The 26,952-nt window shown below is 45.2% G+C and overlaps 1 protein-coding gene across 7 annotated transcripts in view; it reads left to right on the top strand.

Annotated features, from left to right (window-relative positions):
- LOC146171902 (isoaspartyl peptidase/L-asparaginase) overlaps positions 1-26,952 on the top strand; it is a 290,995-nt gene that overhangs the window by 108,186 nt on the left and 155,857 nt on the right. For 2 of the 7 annotated variants that reach the window (XM_084586147.1, XM_084586143.1), the window contains exon 2: positions 20,086-20,183. The exons of 4 other annotated variants lie outside the window; for them this stretch is intronic. In XM_084586147.1, coding sequence (XP_084442273.1) covers positions 20,171-20,183 — 13 coding nt within the window. In that variant the 5' untranslated portion in view covers positions 20,086-20,170. Of the gene's footprint in view, positions 1-20,085; positions 20,184-20,508; positions 20,687-26,952 lie in introns of those variants that run through there. One more of the 7 variants, XM_084586144.1, reaches the window with a different exon arrangement.

Below are 26,952 nucleotides of genomic sequence, written 5' to 3'. Positions count from 1 at the left end.
ACAGGAATCCCATTATCGATGCACTGACTGCTTACATCTGACTGCTTGTGTGCTAGCTTCAGTTTTTGTTTTTTTTATAACAGCAGCCGGTGCGCGTTGTCGTAGAAGTAAGCTCGCCAACTTCGATAACTCTGATTCGGTGAAGTGCTTTTTTTCCATATGAGTGGGTTTCATTCCTGAAAATAAGCTTATACAGGTCCAGACCAAGGTGTACATTAAATAAATAAATGAATGTAATGCTAACGCGCAATTGAACTTTCTAGAAAGACATTCTGTGCGTTATCCCACTTACTTCATCATGCGGGTGCTTCCGAGAGGTGGCGCCACAGTATGTACTCGCGCCCAATACATAAGGAATAGCAGGGGACCCAGAACACTACCTTGGGGCACCCGTGACGGGACTGAAAGAATGACCGAGCTGTGTTCGCCAATTTTAATGTACTGTGTTCGTTTAGTAAGGTACGCAACAATCCAGTTTACAAAAGTGTCAGGTATGCCAATCATTCTTAGTTTCAATATTAGTTTGTCATGCAGAACTTTATCAAACGCTTTGTTAAAATCTAAAAATATTACATCTATTTGTCCATTACTGTCAAGGAATAATGAAAAATTATGAATGAATGATACCAGTTTTGTTAAGGCCAACCCACATGGCAGCATTTTTTCGGCGCATCTCGGCTATTGGCGTCGCCGGAGGCGCAATTCTTGCCCTTGAAGCGAGGCGGCGCTGAAAGATGCAGGTATCTGGCGGTGACAGATCTCAGCGTCGATGCCGGAAATGATTCGTAGGTGGGAACTAATGACAAGCCACCCATGGGCAGCTGCAGCACCCACCGCCACAGGCACAAGAGCTCCTCTTTTTTCCGCATGCATGCCTGCGCCTTTGTTCCCCTTTTCTAGTTCGGTTTATATTTAATAAATTTGCTAGGTGTGACTCGCCCTCTCAAACAATGGTAGACAATTCTATTCCCTCTCTTGAATCCCGCAGAAAACAGCTGAGGCTTGAATTCCTTTCTCTCCTGATAAGTAACAAGCTTGCAATAAACGAGTCCCCTTATCTCCTGCAATAACATGCCACGAAAATTCATCATCCTGACTCACTGACATATTATGCTCGAACTGACACGTTTAAGTTTTCCTTTTTCCCTCGGACAATATCAGACTGGAACAATATTTTACAATGTTAGTGCGACTAAAATTATATAAATTTGTATCACTTTTTTTGTTGTTGTTTGCTCTTGTTAGTATGTATCTATGCCTCCCTGCTTGGACCCAAGGGTCAGCAGTGTGTAATAAATAAATAAATACCTCTAAAGTGCTAGGTCTTTCTGTCTTACAGAAACAACCAGAGAGGATTTTATTGGGAGGCAGTACCACTGTATGCATAGATGACAAAAGGAGTTGCTTCCTGAAAAGAAGTCAGATTTTGCTAAGTGGTGAAATTTCATTTTAGTTTTCACTTCCTATTTTGGTTCTTTCATTAATGTATTGCATAGCTTTTTTAGTGAGTTGTGCATGATTTTTCTGCTCTGATTGGCATGTAGTTGGCATTTCATTTCGTTTTATTGGTGAGAGTTTTTATTGGGTGCTTAAAATATGGCTTGCTCAGACGACGTTTACAGATTTGGAGCAGGTTTCTCTAAATGCACTGTTGTGATGATGCAATTAATATAAACAGGCATGCAGTGTGTGTCGTGAAACCTCCTCCCACAGAGAAAATTTAGATTCTTTGTACCTGGTACAACTTGGGGAGACAGGCATGCAACTTGGACAAGCATGATTGTTGATTAAGCGATAGGAAGCGTGCTGAGTGGGTCAGAGAAATAACTCAAGGCACTGACATTCCAGTGGAAATCAAGAAGAAGAAATGGCCATGGGCAGGACATATAGTGCGAAGAGAGAATAACTGATGCGTTAGGGTAACAAACTGGATTCCAAGGGAAGGAAAGCGTAGCGGGGGGCGGCAGAAAGTTAGGTGGGCGGATGAGGTTAAGAAGTTCGCAGGGGCCAAGTGGATGCAGCTAGCACAGAACCGGGTTATTTGGAGAAATATGGGAGAGACCTTCGCCCTGCAGGGGGTATAGTCAGGCTGATGATGATGACGATGATTGTTGATGTGTTGCCTCACCTCAGACTAGCTCTGTGCCTAGTATCTGGATAGAAAGGGTGACTCAGTATTCAGGGAGGCTTATATAGGCACCAAATTTTCTGCAGTATGGAAATTGTGCAAACTAACATTTTGCCCATTCCAGCAGGTCTACTGTGTGGTTGAAACTTGTGGGCTAGCAAAGACAGGGTGTCCAGGAATTGTGAGGGAAAACTTATGCACTGGGAAAAATCAGGGAAATGACAGGGAAGCCATCAAAAGTTTTGCTAAGTCAGGGAAAACGGCACGATATATTCTGCACTACATTTTCATTTTAAGCTCGCGTGCACCAAGAATGTTGTTCATACAGATTGTTTCTTTTTTGTGCTGTTTCGCCAGCGCACGGCCGCCATGCAACGCAACGTGCAATATATACGCCAACGCATGGCTGAGCAACAGAAGAGCCAGTACGCACGTGAGGTGTGTGGATAAAACATACGGAAGCACTGCGTGAGAGCAGCACGCTACAAAAAGCAGAAATAACCGCGCCGGCAGCGGCCAGCACGAAAGGGATCAGTGAGCTGTGCTGAGAGCGTGATTTCACGCGGCCAATCTTCGTAAGCCAAGTGCTGAGGACATCGTTCCCTCCATCCTTTCTGTCCCTAATGTTTTAGTGCACGTGTCAGCCCTGGCGTGGGCTGTCTGCTGTGGCATATCCTTTGCAGATCCTTGGTGCGCAGCCACGTGGGTGACGTTGCCTCTACGTCACATATCTCGAGTTCTTTTTTTTTTTTCCTTGAAAGAAGCGCACTGCTTAGTCAAAAGGCACGGTGCAGCGGAATGTAGAGTGAGTGCCGATTCTGCTCTTTCGCAATTTTTTGCTTTTTGTTCTTGCGGTGGTTTGGCTATGATGCAGGGAAGTCATGCTTCTTCGCAGCGCGCTGCAGGGATTGTGCATTTGCTTTCTACATTGTAATCAAAGCTCGCAGGTGTACTGACTGCATGCAGGGCAGCAAATATATTAAGTACCTGTGCATAATTGAGTTATCTGCACGCACATGCAGTGACGGAAAATAAACAGCCTAGTTTGAGACCATCTTGAGGAGGACATGCTGTCGGGTTAGTTGGTTCTCCATAGTTTTTGCAGCGCTCACGTGGTCTTTTCGACCCCACACCACCTTGCAAGACTTTGTCGCATGGTGAACAAAACGACAAAGAGAGACAATGGCTGCACCACAAGGGACAAGAATCCCTCCGTAGCATGCGCAGAAGGGGTGGTAATTGATGGGCTTCAGGTGGTATACTCTATCCTCCTATCTTGTGCCAAGGCTTACATCGGCCAAACCGGCCGATGTATCAGTAAACGTTTAATGGAGCATAGCAATGATTTTTCAAGGTCGTCGTCCAAAAGCCTATGAGTGCATTGTCGCACATGTGACTGCAATAGAAAATGCTTCCCTGTCTTTGAGAAAACAACCATTCTAAACAGATCCCATAATAAGCTTACATGTGAAATAGTGGAAGCCACTTTGATTGCGAAGCACAAGGATGAATGCGTCGGCACATCCTCAGTTTTTCTTTCGAGCAAAGAAATTGCTTTTCTCTCAGATTGTGCTTGATTTTATCTTTGATTTTATTTGCACTCCTTACGTTTTATACATTTTGAATTGCAGTCTGGTTTTTTCACTCTTTTAGATTTTAACCTTTCACTTTCATTGCTTGTTAATTCATTTTCTTTCATTCTACATACCCATGTCAGTCACATTGTTTAATTCATTCTTGGTTTTGTTTTTGTTTTGCTGTGTTTGAACATTTTTATCTCTCCATTTTTTCATGTTTCACTCATTTTTTGTCTATCTCATATATTTATCTGCGGTTTTTAAACAAGTTCTTATCGGGACCGGGCGCCCGTTGTATGGCGCCACCGTCGCCTCGGTGGAACAGAGCCGCCCGCGGCGGAGTGCCGAAACAACGGAATGAGGCAGCTGAGCGGCGCAGTCGTTTCAGTTCTGCGAGGCATTTTTGAGCCTGTTCCTACCCGTCGTTTTGCGGTGTGGCTTTGAGAGCTTTGAGCTGCGTTGAGTAATCGCAAGAAGTATTGTTTGACCGGGAAATCTTGAAAAATAAAAGGGCCGTTCTCGGCAGGGCGTGCATGTTTTTTTTTGTTTTTTTTTTTGAAACCGCCCGGTGCATGGTATTTCTGTTATATACTTGAAAATGCCGGGCGCCTGATTTCACCATGCGCTAGGAACACCTTCGTTAGGCACTTGTTAAGGCGACTTTGAAGACGGGAATTGCGCCTGCACTGCGCGTCCATCTTATATTAGGTCTAGTCGAAACCTGCCTGAAGATCAAATACCGCCGAGCCGTGGCGCCGTAGTAGGGGTAGTTGTAATGGTCAGCGTTCATGTAAAATGAAAAAGATGCTTCACCTGTCTTTTTTGGTAATAGCTAGGCTCAAACGATTCAGAGTAAAATAATAGCAAATGACATTCCAGTTTCAACCTTGCTACGAGAGCTGTAAAAGGAGAAAAATAAACACGCAAGACAAAAGTAGGATCTTATTTATGGTTGGAATAGCAAACACACATATACTTCCAGGACTTCCTGCTCAATTACGCTACAATATCTCACTGAACCCGGTCTTAAGACTATCAAACTTAATCATAATGTAAGCCAAATGAGTAATACCACCTCAGCATCATTTTTACATATACGACAATGCTCTTGTTGAACACGTCGGAGCTGCTACATATAATTGACTTAGAAAATATTATACTATACATGTCTTTCTCCCGACATGCTTTGGAGGTTGTGAAAAGAAAAAAAATTAAATTTCCTGCTAGCGTTCTCTCAGCGCAGGAAGTTCAATGCGATTGACCGCACAGGCCTTGAACATCTGAAGGCAATAGTCCAATACTGTCAAACTGTTAAATACAATCTAAAAAAAAAAACACAGTGTGATGTGTTGTAAGATAAGCCACCGAGCACTAAGAGAGCGTTCTATTGTTAAATGAATCCCTCTGATGGCTCGTTCGCTAGGGTGGTCTACTTTCTCAGCGTACCACGAACTTGCGGGGCCGATACCTAGCTGACCTCGATACCTGATGAGTGTGAGGGGACACGACCATGTATGTAGTTTTCTATTTGCACGTAAAGGAATCCGGATAACTGAAAGCCATTCCTTTCACAACTTTGTCACTGCAGCTTGCCGGACTGCTGCTAAATCTGTTTACATTGGCCATAGAAGCAATTTTTGAGAGAGTAAAATGGTCTTGTCATACTACGCCACAATCAGGAAATCTCATGCACGTTTTCCGATGAGAAACATGTATTTAGGCGGGCCAGGAAATGGACGCTGCTGAGAAAATACGTAAAGCCGTGTCAGGTGCAACGTGAATGCGAAAAAAAAAAAAAACTGCTATACGGCCTTCGAAATTAAAAAAAAAATGCTACGTTTATGCTCGTTTCCACAAATTAAATTGTATTTTTTTTCTTGTTTGACTTTTATATGAAGCCGATAGCAGATTTTGTGACCATGCTGTATTGATTGAGCTGTGAAATGAGTGATTTTATTAGGCGAAATGGACATGCCACAAACAAATGTTAACAAATTCGAAGAGTATCAACGCAGAGCTCTCAGCGCATTTTCATTGGTTGACAAACGAAAAGAGGAAAAATGATAAGATCATAGTAATATGAATTGTTCATGTCTCCTATCTGCTCTTTCTTTTAAGAAAAAAAAGTAAATTATCTTTGACTATGTCAGCGAAAGTATCTGCACAAACATTGTCTCTGCCCATCACTGAAGATCGTGACGCAGCCCGAACGATGATGGTGGAGCTGCCTTTTCTCTTTCCGTGCTGGGGTAGTCTTGTACACAGGCGGGGAAATGCTAGCGTTGTAACTTACGTTGTAGGGTTATTTCGATTTCCAATAGTCAATAAAGTGACTACAGATGAAGGAGTGCGGCTTCGACTCCGAGACTCTCGTGCCGTCACTCCTGGGGAACAGAAAGCACAGAGCATCCGGTAGCAAGCGGAATTTTAAAAATTCGGCACTTTCCATGACCACACAGTAACCAAATACGTAGATTTGTGCCTTTGCCTTTCAAAGAACCATGCTTAGGTCACCCGCCACTCATGCTTCTGTGGAAACCAGTAGAAATGAATCGACTTAAAAACGTCCGACGAGTTTGCGTAGCTGCCAGTGGAGCCAACAACGCACCACGTTTCGCCAGCCTTGTTTGGCCAGACTTCATTTCACTGGACATATTCACACAACTAGCCCAACTTTCTGTTCTCTTGAGGATAGTATATTCACGCACAGCGTCATCTAAACCTTAGGATTTCCAATTTCCACACAAACCAATGACAAACAGTACGCTCCAACGCGCTGGCAATGCGCCGGCCGGCGTTTGAGCGATGTGCCGAGAGGCGGCGCCACCCGTACAGCTGTCCGGTCCCTATAAAAAGCGTTCTCTGCGCATCCACTTTTTTAGCCATTGTTACTGGGAATTTTTGTTGATTTTTCACGCACTCGCCACGGCCACTTTTACCATGTTATGTCGCTTTCTCATGTAATCGTGTGTTACGCATTTAGATTTATCGATATTTTTAAGCTCGTGGTTTGTTCAATTTTGACGCCTTGATTTTGTTGCACCGGTTTTTTACCACGTGTTTAGATTTTGTCTCTTGTGGGCGTTTCTCTGTGGTATATATGACATGGTTGGCTGATTACCAAAATAAAGTTGCAGTTCAATGCCTGTGCGTCTTACCTGTCCCTCCATCTTTTTCCTTGTCCGGCTACGCGCTGCAAAAACTATGAGAGCATCTATTACGCTGACGTTTGGAATTACGCTGTGAAATTATACAATTGTTTATAAGCTCAAACAACACACAAGCACTTAAAAGACACACACTGAAGGAAGAAAAAGACTGGACAGGCACTAACTATCATCTGTTTTATTTGCAGCCACGCCAGCAAATATATACGAAGGTGAAGACATGTACAGTAACAGTTCAGTCATTCAGTCGTGTCCGACTCTTCGTGACCTTATGAACCATGTCACGCCACGCTTTCCGGTCTCTCACTATCTTCCTAACATCACATAACTTCATCTGCAGCGCCTCGAGGATGCCATCTAACCATCGCGTTCGCTGCCTACCCCTTCTCCAGCGACCCTCAACCTTTCCCAACATCAAATCTTTCTCCAGCGACCCCGCTTTTCTCATCAGATGACCAAAGTAGCTGAGCTTTAACTTTAGAATTTGACCCTCCAATGAGCAGTCAGGGTTTATGGTCGACAATATTGACTGATCTGATCTTTGGCAGTCCAAGGAACTCTCAAGAGTCTCCGCCAGCACCACAATTCAAACGCGTCAGTTCTTCGGCGGTCAGCCTTCTTCACAGTCCAACTCTCGCATCCATACATCACAACTGGAAAGACCATAGCACGAGTTATACAGATCTTGGTTGGCAGACTAATGTCTCTGCTCTTTACTAGGTGGTCAAGGCTAACCATGGCTCTCTTTCCCAGAAGCAGGCGTCTCCTAATTTCATGGCTGCAGTCTCCTTCCGGGGTAATCTTTGAGCCCAAGAAGAGAAAATCTGTCACAGCTTCCACTTCTTGTCCCTTGACGTTCCAGGACTTGACAGGGCAAGACGCCATGATCTTTGTCTTTTTAATGTTCAGTTTAAGCCCAAACTTATCACTCTTTTCTTGTATGCGCACCAGAAGTCTCTTGAGTTCCATTTCCCTTTCTGTCATTAAAGTGGTATCGTCTGCATATCTAAGGTTGTTGATAAGTTTTCCAGCTATCTTCACTCCAGCTGAAGACTTGTCCAGACCGGCCTTCCTCATGATGCACTCTGCATATAGGTTAAATAGGCAGGGTGACAGTATGCAGCCTTGTCTCACTCCTTTCTCAATCGGAAATCAATCAGTAAGACCATGCCCAGTTCTGACTGTGGCCTAATTGTTCAATTTGTCCATTTCTTGTTTGACGACATCCAGTTTACCTTATGTCATAGATCTTACATTCCATGTTGCTATGTGATATATCTCCTTGCAACATCGGACTTTCCGGTCGCTTCCCGACACATCCACAACTGAGCGTCCTTTTGGCTTTAGCCCAGCCGCTTCATTCATCCTGGAGCTACTAGGAATCGCTCTTTGTTCATCCCCAGTAACACGTGGGACGCCTTCCAACCTGGGGGGCTCATCTTCCGGCGCGATATCATTAATGCTATTGTGACTGGCCATAGGGTTTTCTTGGCAGGAAATACTGGAGTGGGTTGCCATTACATTCGCCAGTGAAGCACATTTTGTCAGACTCTGCCGTGACCTGTCTATCTTGGGTGGCCCTACACAGCAGAGCTCACGACTTCATCGAGGTTTGCAAGCCCCTCCGCCATGACAAGGCAGGGATCCATGAAGGGCGTAACAGTAACAGAAGCGACATCAATCCCACCTGCTACTTGACATCTGCCCGCAAAAGCTTTACCGATGTTAGTTAGCGCAGATGAGAGTTAGCGCCTGTCCCGCCTTCATTCCGTGTGTGTCTTTCGAGCGCTTGTTCCCTTATCAACAGCTATGCACCATCTTGCCCAAGTTCAAGTTATGTGAAATTATACAAGATGGTGCTTATCTTATGGACAGAAACGGGCGTAACTTAAGGTACAAAAGCTGCCTACAAACATGCTGTGCACAAATGCAATCAGGTGCACAAATGCTGTGCACAAATGCAGGTGGGCTCGGCGGCTGTGCCACGTCACAGTTATCGAATCCTTTCCTGTTCATCATGCAGGTGCCATTCCGTGCCTTTGTCTGCCTTCTCTTGCCTGCCTTTCTTGAGTTCCCGTGGATTCCGGACACCTGCCTGCCTTCAACCAAGCTTTCTTGGCCCCCTGTCAACATTTCCACCAACGCCTCATCCAGTTCGCCACATCGTAATGCCTGTGCCCTCGAGACTGATTGAAAAGCGTCATCGACAACGACGTCACTCGCCAACTCACCTTTAAAAGAACTGCAATCACATTCGACAATCTGTGGGCTCGGCGGCTGTGCCACGGCACAGTTATCGAATCCTTTCCTGTTCATCATGCAGGTGCCATTCCGTGCCTTTGTCTGCCTTCTTTTGCCTGCCTTTCTTGAAGTCCCGTGGATTCTGGACACCTGCCTGTCTTCAACCGGGCTTTCTTGGCCCCCTGTCAACATTTCCACCAGCGCCACATCAGAATGCCTGTGCCCTTGACACTGATTGGAAAGCACTATCGACAATGACGTCACTCGCCAACTCACCTTTAAAAGAACTGCAATCATCTTCGACAATCTGTGGGCTCGGCGGCTGTGCCACGGCACAGTTATCGAATACTTTCCTGTTCATCATGCAGGTGCCATTCCGTGCCTTTGTCTGCCTTCTCTTGCCTGCCTTTCTTGAGGTCCCGTGGATTCCGGTCACCTGCCTGCCTTCAACCGGGCTTTCTTGGCCCCCTGTCAACATTTCCACCAACGTCTCATCTAGTTCGCCACATCGGAATGCCTGTGCCCTTCGACACTGATTGGAAAGCGCCATCGACAATGACGTCACTTGCCAACTCACCTTTAAAAGAACTGCAATCACCTTCGACAATCTGTGGGCTCGGCGGCTGTGCTACGGCACAGTTATCGAATCCTTTCCTGTTCATCATGCAGGTTAGTGAATCAGAAAGTATTTTTGCAAAGACATCTAGTAATTATTTCCTTATACAGCTGCCGAGCCCGCAGTATTTGATTGTTGTCGCTGCTGAGTGCTTTCATGTTTCACGGTCTCTGTTACTACTTGCTGGTGATGTTGAAACGAACCCCGGTCCCGACAACTTGGATATCGCTCTGGCCGAATTGAAGAAGTTGTCTGACGGCCAGTCAAAGCTGCTAACGGATGTCCAAGATATAAGGACACAAATGGTTTCACTCGACAGTGCGATATATGACTTTTTTTTTTTTTTTAGTCGATATTTATTGCCTCAGGGCATCAGTAGGTTATGAGATGAAGGATGAATAAATGATTAAATGAATGGAAAAAGGTTGGCTGATTTTATGAAGTCCAGAAGTGAGCGATAATGAGGTCCCTGCGTCCAAGTGACGTATAAGGCAGGATTGGTTGCTGAAAGGCCAGCTATGCTCAGGTGCCGGATTCGTGTTGGCTTGAGTGCTGGGCAGTCCCACAGCAAGTGGTGGATGTCGGCCTCGACATCTTCGTTGTTACAGATCGGGCATCTTGGGCGAGGATATAAGTGTTGGAAGTATGACCACGTCCTAGTTACAGCTGGTGTAAGGGCAACACCGACCCGGATCCTCCTAAGCGCAACCTGCTCTGCACGGGTGAGACCGCGGGGAAGGGATATCGCACACGGAGGGATAAGAGCACGTGTGCAGCGCCGGAGGTGCTCCTTTCTTGACAAAAGGAGGGTAGCGTCATCGACTTCGAGAAGCCGTGGGATTGATGCGTCTTGGTTCACGAGGCGGGTTGCAAAATCAGCTTGACTTTGGGAAGGCAGCAGATCCCGTGGGACCCACTCAATGCGTATTGATTGTGGGATGCGCGCCGCAAGCTGGTGGATGTCCTGGCAAATTTTAGGGCAGCGGCTGACATGCCGGAGCAGACGTACTGCTTGAAGTGCGTCAGTGCGGATGACAACGTGGGCTGTAGGGAGCATGGTTATAGAAGTCACGGAGCAGAGTGCCTCCTGAACTGCCACAAGCTCAGCGCAGAAAGATGTAAGTGGTTCCGAAAGCTGAAACGTAGTTGTCTGATTCAGGCTAGGTCTCCGTGGACAGTAGATTGCCGTTTTGGCTTCGCAGCCTTGCAGGCTTCCATCTACGTACACTACTATGGAATCTTGAGGCAGGTTAGTATCTTGCTCTTCAAATCTCTGGCGTAGCAACGATGCAGAGTTGGCAGACGTCGGTCTGCGGATGTCAGTTGGCTTGTTGTCTCCTAACTGTATAAATTTCCAGGGAGGGAGAACTGGCGCAGGTGGCTGAAGAATAATGTGTGACGTTGCATACACCCTCAGTGCTTGCATGGAATGTGACAAAGTGGCCTTGAGTCTGCGAGCATCACGACGCTGCTGCACCAGTTCATCGATGGTGTTGAGCTGCGCATTTTCCTGTAACGCTACGACCGGTGTGATTCGTGGGAGGCATGTTATGGTCCTCATAGCTTCTCGATTTACGGTTTCAAGGCGATCCCATTGTGCCCTTGTAAGATGCTGGAACTGGGCCTGATAAACAATACGGGGCTGCAGAACCGCCCTCACTAACTGGCGTGCAACAGACGAGCCAGCGCCACCCGTTTTAGGTGCAATTCTTCTTATTAAACTTATAGTTTGAAGTGCTTGCTTTTTTGCCTGAGAGAGCCAAGCAGTCGCTGATCCTGATTGGTGAATTGTTAAGCCCAGAATTTTCAGGCTCGAACTTTCTTGTATTGGGGTGCCTGATAGAGAGAGACGAATTGGATTTGAGGCAAGTTTACGGCGTCCCCAGCGGTTTAAGTTAAAGTTAAAGTTAAATTGGTTCACAGGAAGGGAAAGGCGCAGTAACTGTCACACTTGCTCTGTGGACACCCGAACCGCGCCGTAAGGGAAGGGAGGAAGGTGGGAATGAAAGTGGAAAGAGAGAAAGAGGAGCCGTAGTGGAGGGCTACGGAGTAATTTCGACCACCTGGGGATCTTTAACGTGCGCTGACATCGCACAGCACACGACGCCTCTTCGTTTCGCCTCCATCGAAACGCAGCCGCCGTGGTCGGGTTCGAACCCGGGAACTCCGGCACAGTAGTCGGGCGTCTTACCACTGCACCACCCCGGCGGGGCGGTTTGCGACTGACGTGTATGAAGTTTTACACACAGAAAGTTGAAGGCCAATGGAGGATGCGTAATCAGAGGTTACGTCTAATGCTGACTGAAGGGCGGCCTCTTGAGTGAGAAGATCATGGTGAGTGCTCCATACCGTGATATCATCTGCGTACTGCAAAAACTTGATTTCAGGGATATCATGTAAGCGCCACGCCAATGGGATGAAAGTAATATTGAACAACGTCGGAGACAATACTGATCCCTGGGGCACGCCACGTAGTGAAACGAATGAACCAACAGTGCCACCGCTGAGGCGTATTGCAAATTTTCTTCCGTCCAAAAATGATGCGACAAAAGTGCGTACTCTCGGAGGGAGATGAAGCATGTCAATGGCATTCAGGATTGCAGCATGACTGATGTTGTCATATGCCTTTTCAACATCCATTGCTAATATGGTACGTACATTGCGGCTGCGGGTAGATGATAGAACTGCTGATGCCAAGACAGCCAACCCGTCCTCTGTACCTATGTATGGACGAAATCCAATTTGAGCAGGGTGATAAAAACCGTGCTGTTCAAGCCACCAAGAAAGTCGTGTGGCTAGCATTTTCTCTGCGAGCTTGCAAAGCGTTGATGTTAAGGAGATTGGTCGTAAGTTGGCGAGGTCCGTTGGAGGCTTCCCAGGTTTGGGAATAGGGATCACGACAGCGGTTTTCCAGCTCTCGGGTACGACCCCATCAAGCCACACTTTGTTTATGGTGTCTAGTAGTTGAGGAAGTGCAGCAGTACTGAGGTTCTTATAAACCTCATACTGAATTTTGTGCAGGCCGGGCGCTGTTTTCCGTTTCGCATCGTCAATTGCAGCCAGCAGCTCGCACATCGAAAAGGGGCTCGCAATTCCATCAGCGTCGGCAGCAGATGGTAGTTTCCATGCGTCTGCAGGGATACCTGCCAAATTAAGGTTTACAGCTGAAGGAGGCAGTATATTGTATTTTGGGAAAAATTTTCGAGCAGTTTCTTTGGCGAAATCGCCCGGTGACAGATTAGCCGCAAAGCATGCTGTTGCTGCTGCGTCAGTAGAACGACGACCTTGTTCCATTGCACGAAACGTTCGCCAGAGTGAGGCATTCGATGATTTATCAGAAAATTGTTCACACCATGCATGCCACTGGCGTCGCGAGAGATCGCATTCATATCTCCGAGCCTTCGCGGTAATATAATTCAGTCGTGTACGTGCCTGCCCCGAAGTAGGGTCTCGCGTAGCAGCCAGCTCAGCTTGATATATGACTTCAATAATCGCCTCACTGAACTTGAACAACATTGTCAGGCTCTGCCTACAATTCATTCAGATCTAGAAACAGTGCAAACAATATCTGACCAGACTGCTCGCTTGGCTCACGACTTAGAACTTCGCCTCGATGATTGTGGAAACCGCTTGCGCCGGAATAATCTCATTTATTATGGTCTACCCGATCCATCTCCCCGTGAATCATTCGCTGAATCCGAAAAGCTTGTCATTGATCACTGCCTGGAACACCTGTATATAGCTTTAGATAGCAAAGACATCGAACGCGCCCACCGTCTCGGCCGTCATGACTCAAATCATCAACGCCCTATCATTGTGAGATTCATATCATCCAAGACCAAAGACAACATTCTTTACAACGGGCTTAGATTTAAGGGAACGGACTTTAGCGTTGGTGAAGATTGTTCCCGCCGCGTTCAAAATATTCGCAAGCAATTGGTTGCATTCGCAAAAGAAAAGTCTGCAAAATTTTCTCTCCACTCGACGCTTCACATCGGTTCCAAACGGTATTTCTTTGACGAGATATCGCAATCTGTTTAAGATATCGTCCGACATCAGAATGAAATCGAATAGCAGGTATCTCTTCATAGCCAGTATTCACGTTCCCATCATTCAGCTTCGCACCCCCGAACCAACTTGCAGAGTAATCTTGGTAATCTTTACAAATATACGCAGCTTCATTCCAAAACGCCGGCTTGTGTCTAACTTCATTTCATCGTCAGACAGCAACATACTTGTTCTAACTGAGACATGGCTCAATATTAACATCAGCGATTCTGAAGTTTTACAAGACCTGCCGAACTATCGCCTTTTTCGCACAGACCGTGAAGGTTCTCGAAGGGGAGGTGTTATGATTGCCATTAATCAAGAACTACCATTTACTCTTGTCTATGTTACATCCGATCTAGAAATGTTATGGCTAATATACCGCAATGCACCGATAAGAATACTAATTGGTGCCTGTTACTGACCACTCCATAATAGCCCTGACTTTCCACGTAAACTTAACAACGTTCTGTTAGAGCTCACAACCAGATATTCCAACGATTATTCTTTTTGGTGACTTTAACTACCTTCTATTAACTGGTGTCATGAAGCTCATGCTACCATAGCTCGGGAACCTTGTGAATTTGTCGACGTGTGTCTTAACTTTAATCTTTCACAATTATTAACTCAACAAACACGCTTCACTGACACATCGGAAAACATTCTTGATCTGATTTTGTCCAATAACCCCGAATCTTTAACTTCTATTACTTATCTGAGAGAAATCAGCGATCACAAAGATCACAAAGCAGTTCACGCAACATTTAATATTTCCCCCGAAAAAAGAAAGGTAGCCAAAAAAACAACAAGGTTTTACGACAAAGCTGACTACATAGCAATAAATAATGAACTACTCACCCGTTTTTCCGATTTCGAACAACACTTCCATCAACACACGGTCCACAAAAATTGGTCTATCTTAAAGGATAAAGTTAATCATCTAACCAACAAATATATCCCCACGTGCAATATCAAAGCTGATAACCAAAAGCCTTGGTTTAACAAGACATTGAAACGACTAAAAAATAAAAAGCAACGGTTCTTCCGTGCAGTGAAGCTTAGGCCGAGCGCCGCTGCTTGGGAAAAATATTACGCAACTGAAGTTAAATATTTGACAGTGATAAAAAGCGCAAAACGTTCCTACTTCCATACCATCTTACCGAAAATCTCTTACCAGTAATCTTACCAGTAATTCAAGGAAATTTTGGCAACTGGTAAACTCGCAACAATCACGCGATATCACCCTTACTAACGACAACGGCGAAGTTGTCAATGATACAGAGTGTGCCTTTTTGTTCAACGCAGCATTTTCATCTGTCTTTACGGTTGAGCGTGATGAACCATTGCCCTCTCTACCTTCTACTACCGAATTGGAGATGCCATCATTTTTCATCCAAACGGCATTTCGAATATGATAAACTAAAAAATTCATCATCAGCTGGAACCGACGAAATTACTTCAAAGTTTCTCAAGAACACCAAAGATGTTTCTTCTAAATTTTTATGCTTGTTGTTTTCGCAGTCTCTTACCACAGGTATCATCCTGGATGAATGGAAGGTAGGGAACGTCGTTCTTGTATTCAAATCAGGTAACAAGAATTCACCCCTCAACTACCGCCCCATTTCGCTAACTAGCATCCCTTGTAAACTCATGGAGCACTTAATATACTCTCAAATAATGCAGCACCTTGATTCCATGCATTTTTTCTTTCCATCCCAACATGGATTTCGAAAGGGTCATTCATGCGAGACGCAACTTGCTACATTCATTCACGATCTTCATTCTAATCTCGACGCTAACATACAGACTGATGCCATCTTCTTAGACTTCCCCAAAGCATTCGATAAAGTTCCTCATAAACGCCTACTATTAAAGCTTTCCTGACTTCACTTACACCCAGACGTTATTTTATGGGTACGTGAATTCCTCACACATTGCTCAGTCTGTTATCGTTAATAACTGCTCCTCTAACCGTATACCAGTCACTTCAGGCATTGCATAAGGAACTGTTCTTGGCCCCCTCTTATTCCTAGTTTACATTAATGATTTACCACACAATCTATCCTGTAGAGTCCGTCTATTCGCCGACGATTGCGTTATTTATGCCACAGTTACTAATGCTAATGACCAAGAATTCCTTCGGGAGAACCTTAACCGAATTCAGTTTAGTTCAGTCGTTCAGTCGTGTCCGACTCTTCGTGACCCTATGGACCATGTCACGCCACGCTTTCCGGTCTCTCACTATCTTCCTAACATCACATAACTTCATCTGCAGTGCCTCGAGGATGCCATTTAACCACCGCGTTCGCTGCCTACCCCTTCTCCGGCGACCCTCAACCTTTCCCAACATCAAATCTTTCCTCCAGCGACTCCTCTTTTCTCATCAGATGACCAAAGTAGCTGAGCTTTAAGTTTAAGTAACCGAACTCAAGCTTGGTGTAATAGCTGGTTGACGACCCTTAACCCGACTAAATGCAAGCTTATGTCTTTTCATCGCCGTCGAAGCCCGTATTTATCGACATATACAATTTCTGGTCTTTCTGTCCAACTTGTTCCATCGTATACACATCTAGGCATTACTACCAGCAGTCATCTGTCATGGCACGAGCATGTAACAAATCTAATCTCAACTGCGAATAAAAAACTAGGCTTTCTTAACTCTTTTGGGACCGCCCGAAGAAGGCAATTGTGATACAACTTGGAAAATATTTTTTTATTCAATGACATTTTCTGCTAGCTTGTTGTAACATATATTGTTATGCAGCTAAATGAACGCACTTTCACGAGAAAAAAATTGAGATGCCTTAAAAATATACATGATATCACAAAAAAATCTCAAAATATAACTTTTCTTCTTAAAAAAACATAAAAAAGAAGGAAATTCTTGAGTACGGAAATAAAAAAGAGTAATAAAAATATTTCAGAATATACAAAATGTGATACAATGCCTCTTTTCTAACTTCAAGACAAAAAAAAGTGGGAGGCTTATGTACAACATTTTTTTTGTGTGTGCTTTCTTGCACCACTTGCGCGGCCTGACGCGAGGTTGACGCCATGGTTCTCAATCTGCGCCGCCGCCGCGCCAAAGATTAAAATCTCTCCCGCGTCGCCGCCTGCCGTGAAAAAGGCAAACTACACCAAAACCGAAAGTTTAGATACTAGACTACTCACTAGATGGCGACACGTGTTCCAATGAGCGGATATTTGAGCTTGAGAGCGCGCGCGATTTGATCGTGCATTTTTACACGATGGCCTATGGCGCGGTCCCGAAAGAGTTAAACGTCACGCTCCTCAAGATGTAAAGTTACTTTCCTACAAATCATTAATCCGGTCGAAACTTGAGTACGCATCCGCAATTTGGAATCCCCCGCAAGCATACCTCAATAAATCTTTAGGAGCTGTACAAAACAGAGCTGCCCGTTTTATTCATCGCTCCTATTCGTACGATATCTGCGTCTCATCTTTCAAACAGCAATCACAATTACCAAGCCTCTCCGTCCGTCGTCACATTTCTAGCCTGTGCTTATATCACAAATTTTACTTTTCCGATCTGAAAAAAGAGTCGTACATCTGCGCGCCTCCATCACGCACATCTCATCGCATCGTTCATCCGTTTAAAAGTCACGCCAATGTGCTCGTACAACTACTTTTTCAAAGTCATTCTTCCTCCTTAACAGCAAGTCAATGGAACGACCTTCCCCACGAAATTGCAGCCATCACCTGCCCTTCCACCTTCCTAGGCAAAGTCACATCGCACTTGTCATCATGAAAATGCCTTAAGCACTTATGTTAACCCCACCCCTTATGTAATAACCCCAAAAAGGGGGTCTTTAAGGAAATAAAAATGAAAATGAAATGAAATGAAATATTCAGCACTCCCTTCGCTGCCGCTCAGGCCAAAGTAGGCCATACTTCACTGCTAGGAAAAAAAAAGGGAAGCAAGCATGCATATTGCTCTGTGCTTTGCTGAGGGCAGCTCCAAGCTATCACTAGTTTGAAACCGTGTTGTCTACGTTAGCTATGATGGACAGTAATATACGTGCGCAAAAAGACGAGACAAAGAGGAGAAGTGGACAGCGATGGCGCAGAACTGACAACTGATTTAATCGAACGGAAGAGCATATATATGTACACACACTTGTTGTACCCACATGCGCATAGTCAAAATTTATAAAAATATATATTTTTGTCCACTTGTCCACTTTTCCTCTTTGTCTCGCCTTTTTGCGCACGTATATTACTGTCCATCATGGTTCACCAACTCGCCCAATCAGCCGTTCTTCTATGTCAGCTAGTCTGCTCGCCCCTCCTTTCATCTTTGGCATGCCATTGTGGTCTCGGTGCAAAATAAGACGACAGCCTCAGCACGCCTGCCAAGCATGCACAGTTCTTCCTGGCAGCAGGACTGAATGCCGGCGGTTAACTGTCCCGTTCCCGCCTGGCTCAGCGGGTCCTGCCAAATATATTTGTGGAGACCCGACAACGAATGTGTCTGTGGTTCATCTCCACAAATTCTTTCCGCACTGTTAAAAAAACAAAAACAAAATTGGTGGTGGCTTAGCTTGGTTAAGCCTGGATATCAGAAGCGAAAAGGTTCGGTGATGCCATGGCTTAGCAAGGTTGACGACTGGGCACGTTGGTATGGGTTCATACTTAACCAGCCTGTCCTCCTCTTTGCTGTGTCTCGTCTTTTGGCTGGTTAAGTATGAAGCCATGGCTTAGCTTGTGGTTCCTTGGCATAGTTGGCCATACACTTTCAAATGGATTGTCTGGGAACTCACGAGTAGCATAGCCACTCACTCGAGTGTCAAGGTCCACTTTTCGCAAACGGTTAATCTCATCGTCACATCCACTGTTCTTGTCAGCAGTAAAACATGCCCGTCTTGCTGCGTCCCTCATATGTCTCTTTTCCAACCGCTCGGCACGCTGTTCTTCACTTTCCTCGTCCCGCCTCCTCCTCTTGTTTTCATTCCGCTGTGCAGCAGTGGCTTCGGCCTGAGCAGCAGCACCCGACGCCTCGTCTCCTGTCATTCTTCGTCTACTCTTTCTTGGCATACGGTGTCACGGTGCTACGCCGATGGCTTGAAAACCTAGTGCAGTGCATCATTCTTCTTCTTAATCTTCTCCTGTGACATCATGTGGTTTGCGCATGCACAGCTGTGGCTTGACTTGACTAGCCTAGTGAAGCTTTTCGCTTCAAAAAAAGAAGCTTGCGTGCTGCTGTGTCCTTCGCTCGCAGGACGGCTAGATCCTTCCCCTCCTCCAGCTCGAAGCCGCACTCCGACGGCCAAGCACCTCTTTTCATCCTTTGCGGGCATTGCACTTCAAGACATCTTGCAGCCACCACTGTCTCACTCCCTCCAGTGGAATGAAAGAAGCAAACAGGACACGCGCGGCTCCGATTCGCGCATGCACGCATGCAGCCATACTGAATTCGATTGGATTAGCTGGGTGGGCGGCTCGCATGCTCTGAGGCTGGCATCAGTGCACATTCAATTTTCAGTAAACTTTTGACGTTATTAATGGCCGTTAACACTGATGACAACCTTTTATTGTAAATTGCAGAATATGATTAATAATTAACTTTTTCTTGGGAATTATTCGTCTATGCTCATTATCATCAGCAGCTAAATTTTTGAGCCTCTTCGCTCGTCAGAGAATTTTAACTAAAATAATCAGGCAAAAGCTGGTAAAGGCAGGGATTTTGAAAATAGTTTGCTAGGCTCCCTGAAAGAGCAAAGGTCTATGTAAATGTAAATTAAGTGCACATGCTGGTCAATATAGGTGCAGGTTAGTATATTTTAAGATGGTGACCAGCTTCAGTATAGTTCTAGTATCTTGAGTGCTTAGGAAGGTATTTTGAAAGGAAAAGGAACAACATAACAGAGGGTAAATATAAAGGATATAAAAAACTGCTTTCAGTACCGTTTTTTAAAGCTTCAGTTAGTCGGGCAGGCTGGCGGTTTCTTTGTCTTGGAGTTAGACTGTGGACCTAACTGCCTGAATATAGAAGTGCTTTCAGGATTGAGATGCATGTCTTGGATTAAATCAGGCCTGCTTCTTTTTGCAAAAAGAATAAACTTGCGCAATAGACAGAAGAAGAAGGCTCTTCTACCTATTGCGTAAGTTTATTCCTTTTGCTAATATGAACCAACTCGCCCAGAAAAAAGTGCTTATTGCTTCTTTTCCTTTTCAAATTTCCACCCTTGCCAGTAGCAGCCTCAGCTGACTGAAGATAGTGCCGATAGCATTGTCTCCCTGGCGTGACTTGATGGAGATATCTCCTGGCTTGATTGTTCCTGATTGCAGTGACAAGAAGCTAGCTGCTGCTTTCTGCCTCTATCACCTTTGCCTGATAAGGCTTCCGCTGCAGTCCAGCCTGGCATTCACGACCATGGCAGCAGGAGGTGAGTGGCTGCATCCTAAGTGCAGAAAAAGGGAGCATTAATGGCTGCGTGTTCCCCTCTGAGCACCAAGCCAAACCTGGGTGCAATTCCATTGTCATCTTGACATTGCACAGCCTGCATGTGTTTTCACTGGCAATGCCCGTTTCCTGTTAAAGGAGTTCCACCTATATGCTGCTTCCTACGATAAGCACTGCTAGTCTGATATGCAGCTGTCATTATTTGCCACTTTTTAGGGTGGCATTGAGTCAGTTCTATTATAAATGTGCTGCACCATTGGCTACAGTATAATAATAAATAATAAAAATTTAATATTTCTTTTTTCCAGCACAAATGCAGGCCTGCCAAAGCCTCCGAAGGCTTGAATGGCAGTGCCTGGCAGTAGACAGCATATAAGCCATGCACCGAGCAGACATGTAAAAGAAAAAAAAGCAACAAAAAAAAAACAATAAGAGAAGAAAATGGATTCAAAAGAGTGAACGCAAAAATATATATACACATGCCAGGTGAGAAATCATGTAAAAACATAAGTAACAAAACTGTGTACTGGAACTAACATCTTAATTTCACAAGACAATCCTTCACTATCTTTTTGGAATTAGCAGAAAACATTTCTTTAGGTAACCGGTTAAGAACAGAGGGAACATAATGTTTTCGAAGACGCTCGCCATAGTGTGTACGCACTCTAGGCATGAGAAAACGATCGTGACTTCGCAGATCTTTCGCAGGAACATAAGGTGTGCAAAAAACATTTGACCAGGTGTGTCTAAAAACTATTGCTTCAGAAAATAGATGAAAAAAGTCGGGCATATGTAAAAGTTCAAAAACGTTACTATGTTCGTCACGTGACCTACCATGTAATACTGATTTAAGGGCGGATTTCAGTAAACTGTTCACTTTCTTTCGCCAAAAGGCAGAGCAGAAATAAAAGCAGCAAATACCATGGCGTAACACACTGTAGGCTATGAAAAAGAAGTTCACTTGTCGCAACGTTGGCTCATCTGCGAACTGAGGCGTACCCCATTTACCCTTGTTCAATTCTTTTTCATACCGTGCAAACCATCTTCTTCCTTTCGTTCTACCTGGACACTGTAGGCTAAGGCGTATACTATTTGCATGCATACATTCATAGGGCAAAGGGACTTGACAGAGTGCAGCAAACACGCAACTTTCCGGAGCTGAAAACATACAAAAGACAAATGAGTATTCCAAGACATGTTGGAATCAAAGCAAAGTATTTGACGGTTGACATAGGCATAATTGATGTACACTTGCAATGAACACAATTAGGTAGGCAGCAGCAGATGTACCCTTGGCCACACTCATCCGTGTCTACATTGCCTGCTTTGCTTGCTCTGGTGTGAATTTGCTTTGCAGTGTTGTATTTATGTAAATTAATTTCTGATGCTGATCGGACCAGCATTCTGTGCTGCTTGTACTTGTGGTGAGACAATAGATGACATGCGAGATGCGAAGCACGATGTCTTAGCTCAGTCAGCAAAACGAAACCCTACGCTGGGTGAACACTGTGTGTGAAAAATGAAATCTTGGCCCGTATTCAGAGTTTGCGTCCTTATCGAAGTGTCGCTATCTCACATGACCTCGAGTCATCTGATTGGTGAAAACTCCGAGGCAACATTATGTTCCGGCGTTTTCACCAATCAGATGATTCGAGGTCACGTGAGATAGCGACACTTCGATAACGACGCAAACTCAAAATACGGGCCCTGGATGCAATGTTGCACTATGCTGAGCACTCTGAGAATGCTACAATGTGTGCGGGGACCAACCAACTTTCTTTTTTTACTGAGCACTTGTTCACCAAACCCATTGTGGACTATCCTGTGTAAACACGCCATCCAATGAACAGCGTTTACTTCCAGCTCTGATTTTCCACAAACCTTTGCAGGCTTTTTGCGTTAAAGATATGATACAAAATATGCCATTTTTTTGTAAGCAAAAGAGAAGCCAACTTGCATGTTAATTCTCTGGCAGAGAATTTTGCGTAACACACTGAAACATTATCTTTTTTTCGTCTTTCAGCCTGCTTACGCCAGAGCTGCTCAAGATTGCAGTTTGGCCGCAAAGAAAATTTTCCATTAATTTACTGTCAAATCAGCCATACACTTTCAATGCACTTCAGCACTCCAGCCACAAATCTTCATTGGTCAAGTTGTTAGCTAATAAACGCAGCACGCCTGCTTCTTAGTTCGCTACATGACTGGTGCAAAGAAACTGATGTTCGGCATTTAATTTTTTCAGGGGTTTATGAAATCGCTATTCACTCAGTTCAAGTTCGTTCACAAAATGGTTTATGGGTTGTTTTATTGTGTTGGACTCGAGAAACTCGTTTCAAAGTATGACAGTATGCTGAGAACACTTCCAGCCGTCCAGTCTTATAATTGTTGCGGCAAGCGGCAACGACTTGCTCTGCAACAAAACTGTACCCACTTTGTGCAACCCTGGTAGCCAACAAATTAAATCTAGGCAGCCATCAAATCATGCAAGATTCACATCTAGCTGCACACTTGGCTTAGCCCAAACAGCAACTGCAATATGCTTATTTGTTCAGCGTGCTTTTCTTGGTATTAGGAGAGGTTGCTACTATACCACAACTAGGAGTTAAAGAAGCAACTGCGACATTGCTTGCAATATTGTAAATAATGCCCACCTGACTCTAGAATTCAGCTAAACAGCAAAAACCAACGCAGAAAACTCCCTGGTCTTTGTAACTGTGACGCTGGAAAGCCTGCGTGCATTGCACATAGTACTTAAAGGGATATTAGCACCATACAGCTGACCAAGGCCAATCTTACTGCAGTACATACGGCCCCACACATGAAAGTTTCTCCATCCAACATGTGTGACCACAGCATAAAATAACCGCTCACTGCTTTACTAGAATGTTGGTCCACTTGAGCAGTGTCTAAATGCACTCATTAAAAAGACAGTGGTAGACTTTATTATGCTATAATTGTGTCCATTCCTGCCATTGTCAATGCAAAACGTCTAGCAAAACCGAAGACATGATTGAAAATAAGCGTGCTGGCACTCAATAAAGGACCTGCAGTCGGCGAAAGATGAGCAGTACAGACAGTTCTGCGGCTCAAATATGGCTGTTAAGATTCTTATTGAAATATTCGTGACAGTTTCTTGGGTATCAAGAAAGCACGCACAACTGACAACATGCTGACGACACGACCACTTGACTGAGCCAAGATGGAAACCAGAAATTGCGGCCGTGGTGTTGCCAGACCACCAAGCAGTTTTGCATGTCGTCTATTTAGCGGGGACAGGCAAGTTTATTGAGCATCTTGTTTGCAGGAAGAGAACAAACAGGACTGCATACCTTACTTTGAAGAGGCGCAGTTTCTGGAGCAGAGTGCAAATCTGGGCCAGTTTGTGCATGGTTACGAGAAAAACCAGTCAAAGAAACTAGGAATGAGAAGAGAGAAATGCACTATCAACTGCGCTTTATTTAAGGGGGGAGGCTACTCTTAGAGAAATTTTTTTTGTTTCTGCACCAAACTTAATCAAAATGCACACCCTTTACTATTTTTTCGAGCCGATTTCAAAAATGTGATTGCTTTTAAGATACGTTAACTAGTTCTCAGGATACACTTAATTAGCTCCTTATAATTACCATGAACAATGGGGGAAAAAGGACCTTATAAAGGGTTACAAATGGCACATGGTTAGATTCTAGAAAGAAAGAGGGATGCAATGTTGGAAGCAGTTTTTTCCTTTTATCATTATAAGAGATTTTAAAAGACACTGAAACTCAAGGTACAAATCGTGCCTAACATGCAATCAAGAACTAGAGCATTTAAAAAAAATTCTGAAACATAATTAAAAATTATGCTTCCAACATTGCATAGCCTACACAACTAGCTACGTGCTAAAAAAAGAATTATGGTTCTATCTGCCATAGATGTCGAGATATGCTAGTTTGGGATCTGCTGAGTGTCCAAAATTTTCATTTTGAGAAAAACAACAAAAACAAAGAAAGTGCTGTTTATGGAAAAATGCATCAAATTTATTCACATATTGGTATTGCCGGGTGCTTAATACCCCCCTGGGATATAGTCAGTCTGACTACAGTCATTGAAATGGCGCTTTCTCAGCGTGCGCTGCAGAGTTTCCGCCGACTTGCGCTTCTGTATAGATGCAGTTTTCCGTTGATCATCTTTCTCGTGCATCCGCTTGCGTGTCTGGGGGCTAGGCATTAGGCTGAGCTCTTGCAGTATACGAGCAGCAGTCCTTTCACTACCGGCATTGAATTTCATCACAGCTTCAGCCACAGTAGCCTGAACGGTGAAGAGAGAAGCATGCCGTTCCTTTCGGGCAAGTGCCCATATCATTGCATGCAAACTCTCATTGTTGTTTTGAGTCTTGCCTCGTTGGCAGCGTTCCAGCAGCCTCCTGTCTGAAAGCCTTTCGTATATAGGCAGTAAGGCACTGCAGACATAGGATGGCAAATTGTATCGGTGATGTGGCATAGCTTCACCTCTAGCCTCTGCCGCATTTTGCCGGCACCAAGAATCAGGCCCTGTTGGACATAGGCTGTGGTTGTAAGTAGAGTCGTTCGATGTCACATGATGGTAGGTAGCCATCACAGCTTTGTGAGTGGCCTCCACATCACCTATGTGTGATTTGAGCGCCCATGAATAATAGGAGCTCATTCTGGTGATCAAATCTTGGGTGAGTTTGCCTCTTCCACCAAATGGTTCTCCAGCAGGACCCTTCTGCCTGGTGACCAGATTGCGCAGCGCAGTGCCCATGCGTTTTTGCACGTGATTTACGCAATCTTCTTTCTGAATATCAATGTAACCGTACACTTCCGCTTCTTTCAAAGCAGGGAACGTGCGGCTGTCCCCGTCCGAGAGCATTGTGGTATAACGGAGGTTATGCTGCTGTAGTGACCGCTGGAATAGGATCAGGGCAGCCTCAACCTCCATTTCACCAGCCTTTTTGCTCGTATTTTTTTGGCAGATATGGCTCTGCTTCCAGGCTGGGTATGTGGGGTCGTCTTCTTTCGGGCCCCGTTCACACGCGGCGCAGAAGTTGCTCAGCACAACGAAGTCGAGAACAAGTCCCGTGAACAGTTCAATGACAGTTCCGATGCCAACGTGCGAGGAGTGTCCACGTGTCATCCAGGAACCGTCGAATGAGACCGCGATGTTGCGTGGATGCCCAATATTTAGCTCTGCGTAAACTTCCTGAACTGCTCGCGCACAGTCGGAAGTCAACTTATGGGCTGCGCGATCCACTGCTGGCGTCAACTTCGTCTTGACGTACTTTTGCCAAGTTCTTGCGTGCAGACCGCGGTGCGATATATTCATTGTCGAAAATATATCATTCAGCGCCGCACGTTGATTTCCGGTCGACTGCATCGCACGCGCGGCGAGAATGTTAACCACGAACGGACTCACTGTCCGGTCGGTCTTCACGCGCGGCGAGCTCCATCGCGATGAAATGTCTCCACAGTTCGTGCACACCAGATTCAGTTTGGCGGCAAGGCCGTATTCCCTTTCGGATTTGTCGATGTTTACGTCGCCGTCGCACACTTTGCACTTCACAGACGCCAGCATTTCGTTCACTAACTTCAAGCTTACAATCGTGAAGGTTGTGTCGCTAAGAGGGGCGATCGTGGCGTCAATTCTGTCGATGATCTCAGTCTTGCGCTCCGTTGCTGCAGCCGCTGCCATCTGTTGAATCTTCTCTTGGGCCTTCCTGTCCCTTTCTTGTATGTCACAAGTTTCTAGCATCGGAGTATCGCGACGAACGCGACCGCTGTCCGAAGAGGTTTCCGCAGTCGGCGCCGCCGTTAGGCCTATCCGGGTCGGCACTTCCCGATCCGCTGGCGGAGGCATATCCAGGGCGGTCGAGGTTTCCACAGCTCTCGGGGTGTCCACGGCTCTCTTCATGTTGCTAATCAGCGATTTTTTTCGCTTCTTTCCGTACTTGTGAGAAACACGGAATTTCGGAGCCGACGTCGTTATCGTTGCAGGCCGCTCCACTCCGACGAACGCACTTTGGCAAGATGGCTACCGCTTGTGCGTCGCTGACGCTCCCAGCAGACGACGCGGGGCGCGTCAACCAATAGGATAGCGGGCTTCAGTCACGTGCACTGCCTAGCGAATAGTGTCGCGTGTTTCGGCTGGTCTTTGCCGGCATTTTCTCCCTCATCCAATACGCGCAAAAGAACAGCAATGGCGCGAAATTGAAAACGAAAAGCAGCTCTTTCAAATGAGACCAAGATGGCGCCGATCGCTTCAGTAGACGACGATAGCGTGCCGCGGAAAAAGAACTGTCCTTGCGCGAAAATTTCCTCAAAGCGAGCGCGGATATATGTTTTTCTACTCATTTTACAGTGTAAATATTGACTCTAGAGGTTAGAAAATTCACAGACTGGTAGTAAAACAGTTGCAGATTTCGAAAATTTTATTTCTGAGAAATCGATTTTTTCGCAATTTTTTCGTCCTAAAGAGCCGCCTCCCCCCTTAAGGAAACACCTTCCCAGCAAGGCTGACTTGACATGCGGACAACAACTGACTAATGCAAAAGATAGGCAGCAGGTCTATCGCCCTCGGGCCAAGAAAGCAAATTCTTTGTCAAGCAAGCGCTTGAAAATTGTGCTTACGCATGTAAAATCTCGTTACAAGAGACACTCGGTTATAAGAGACACTTGAAAATGGTCTGGTGGGTTTCCCTATGTTTGCCATGTTAACAACATTGCATACAAGAGACATGGTTACAACACGGGCCACCT

The sequence above is a fragment of the Amblyomma maculatum genome, unplaced genomic scaffold (assembly GCF_055883805.1).
Source record: "Amblyomma maculatum isolate TAMU_Amacu unplaced genomic scaffold, ASM5588380v1 scaffold_15, whole genome shotgun sequence".
Taxonomy (NCBI): domain Eukaryota; kingdom Metazoa; phylum Arthropoda; class Arachnida; order Ixodida; family Ixodidae; genus Amblyomma; species Amblyomma maculatum.
This window is presented reverse-complemented; position numbering and strand designations above follow the sequence as displayed.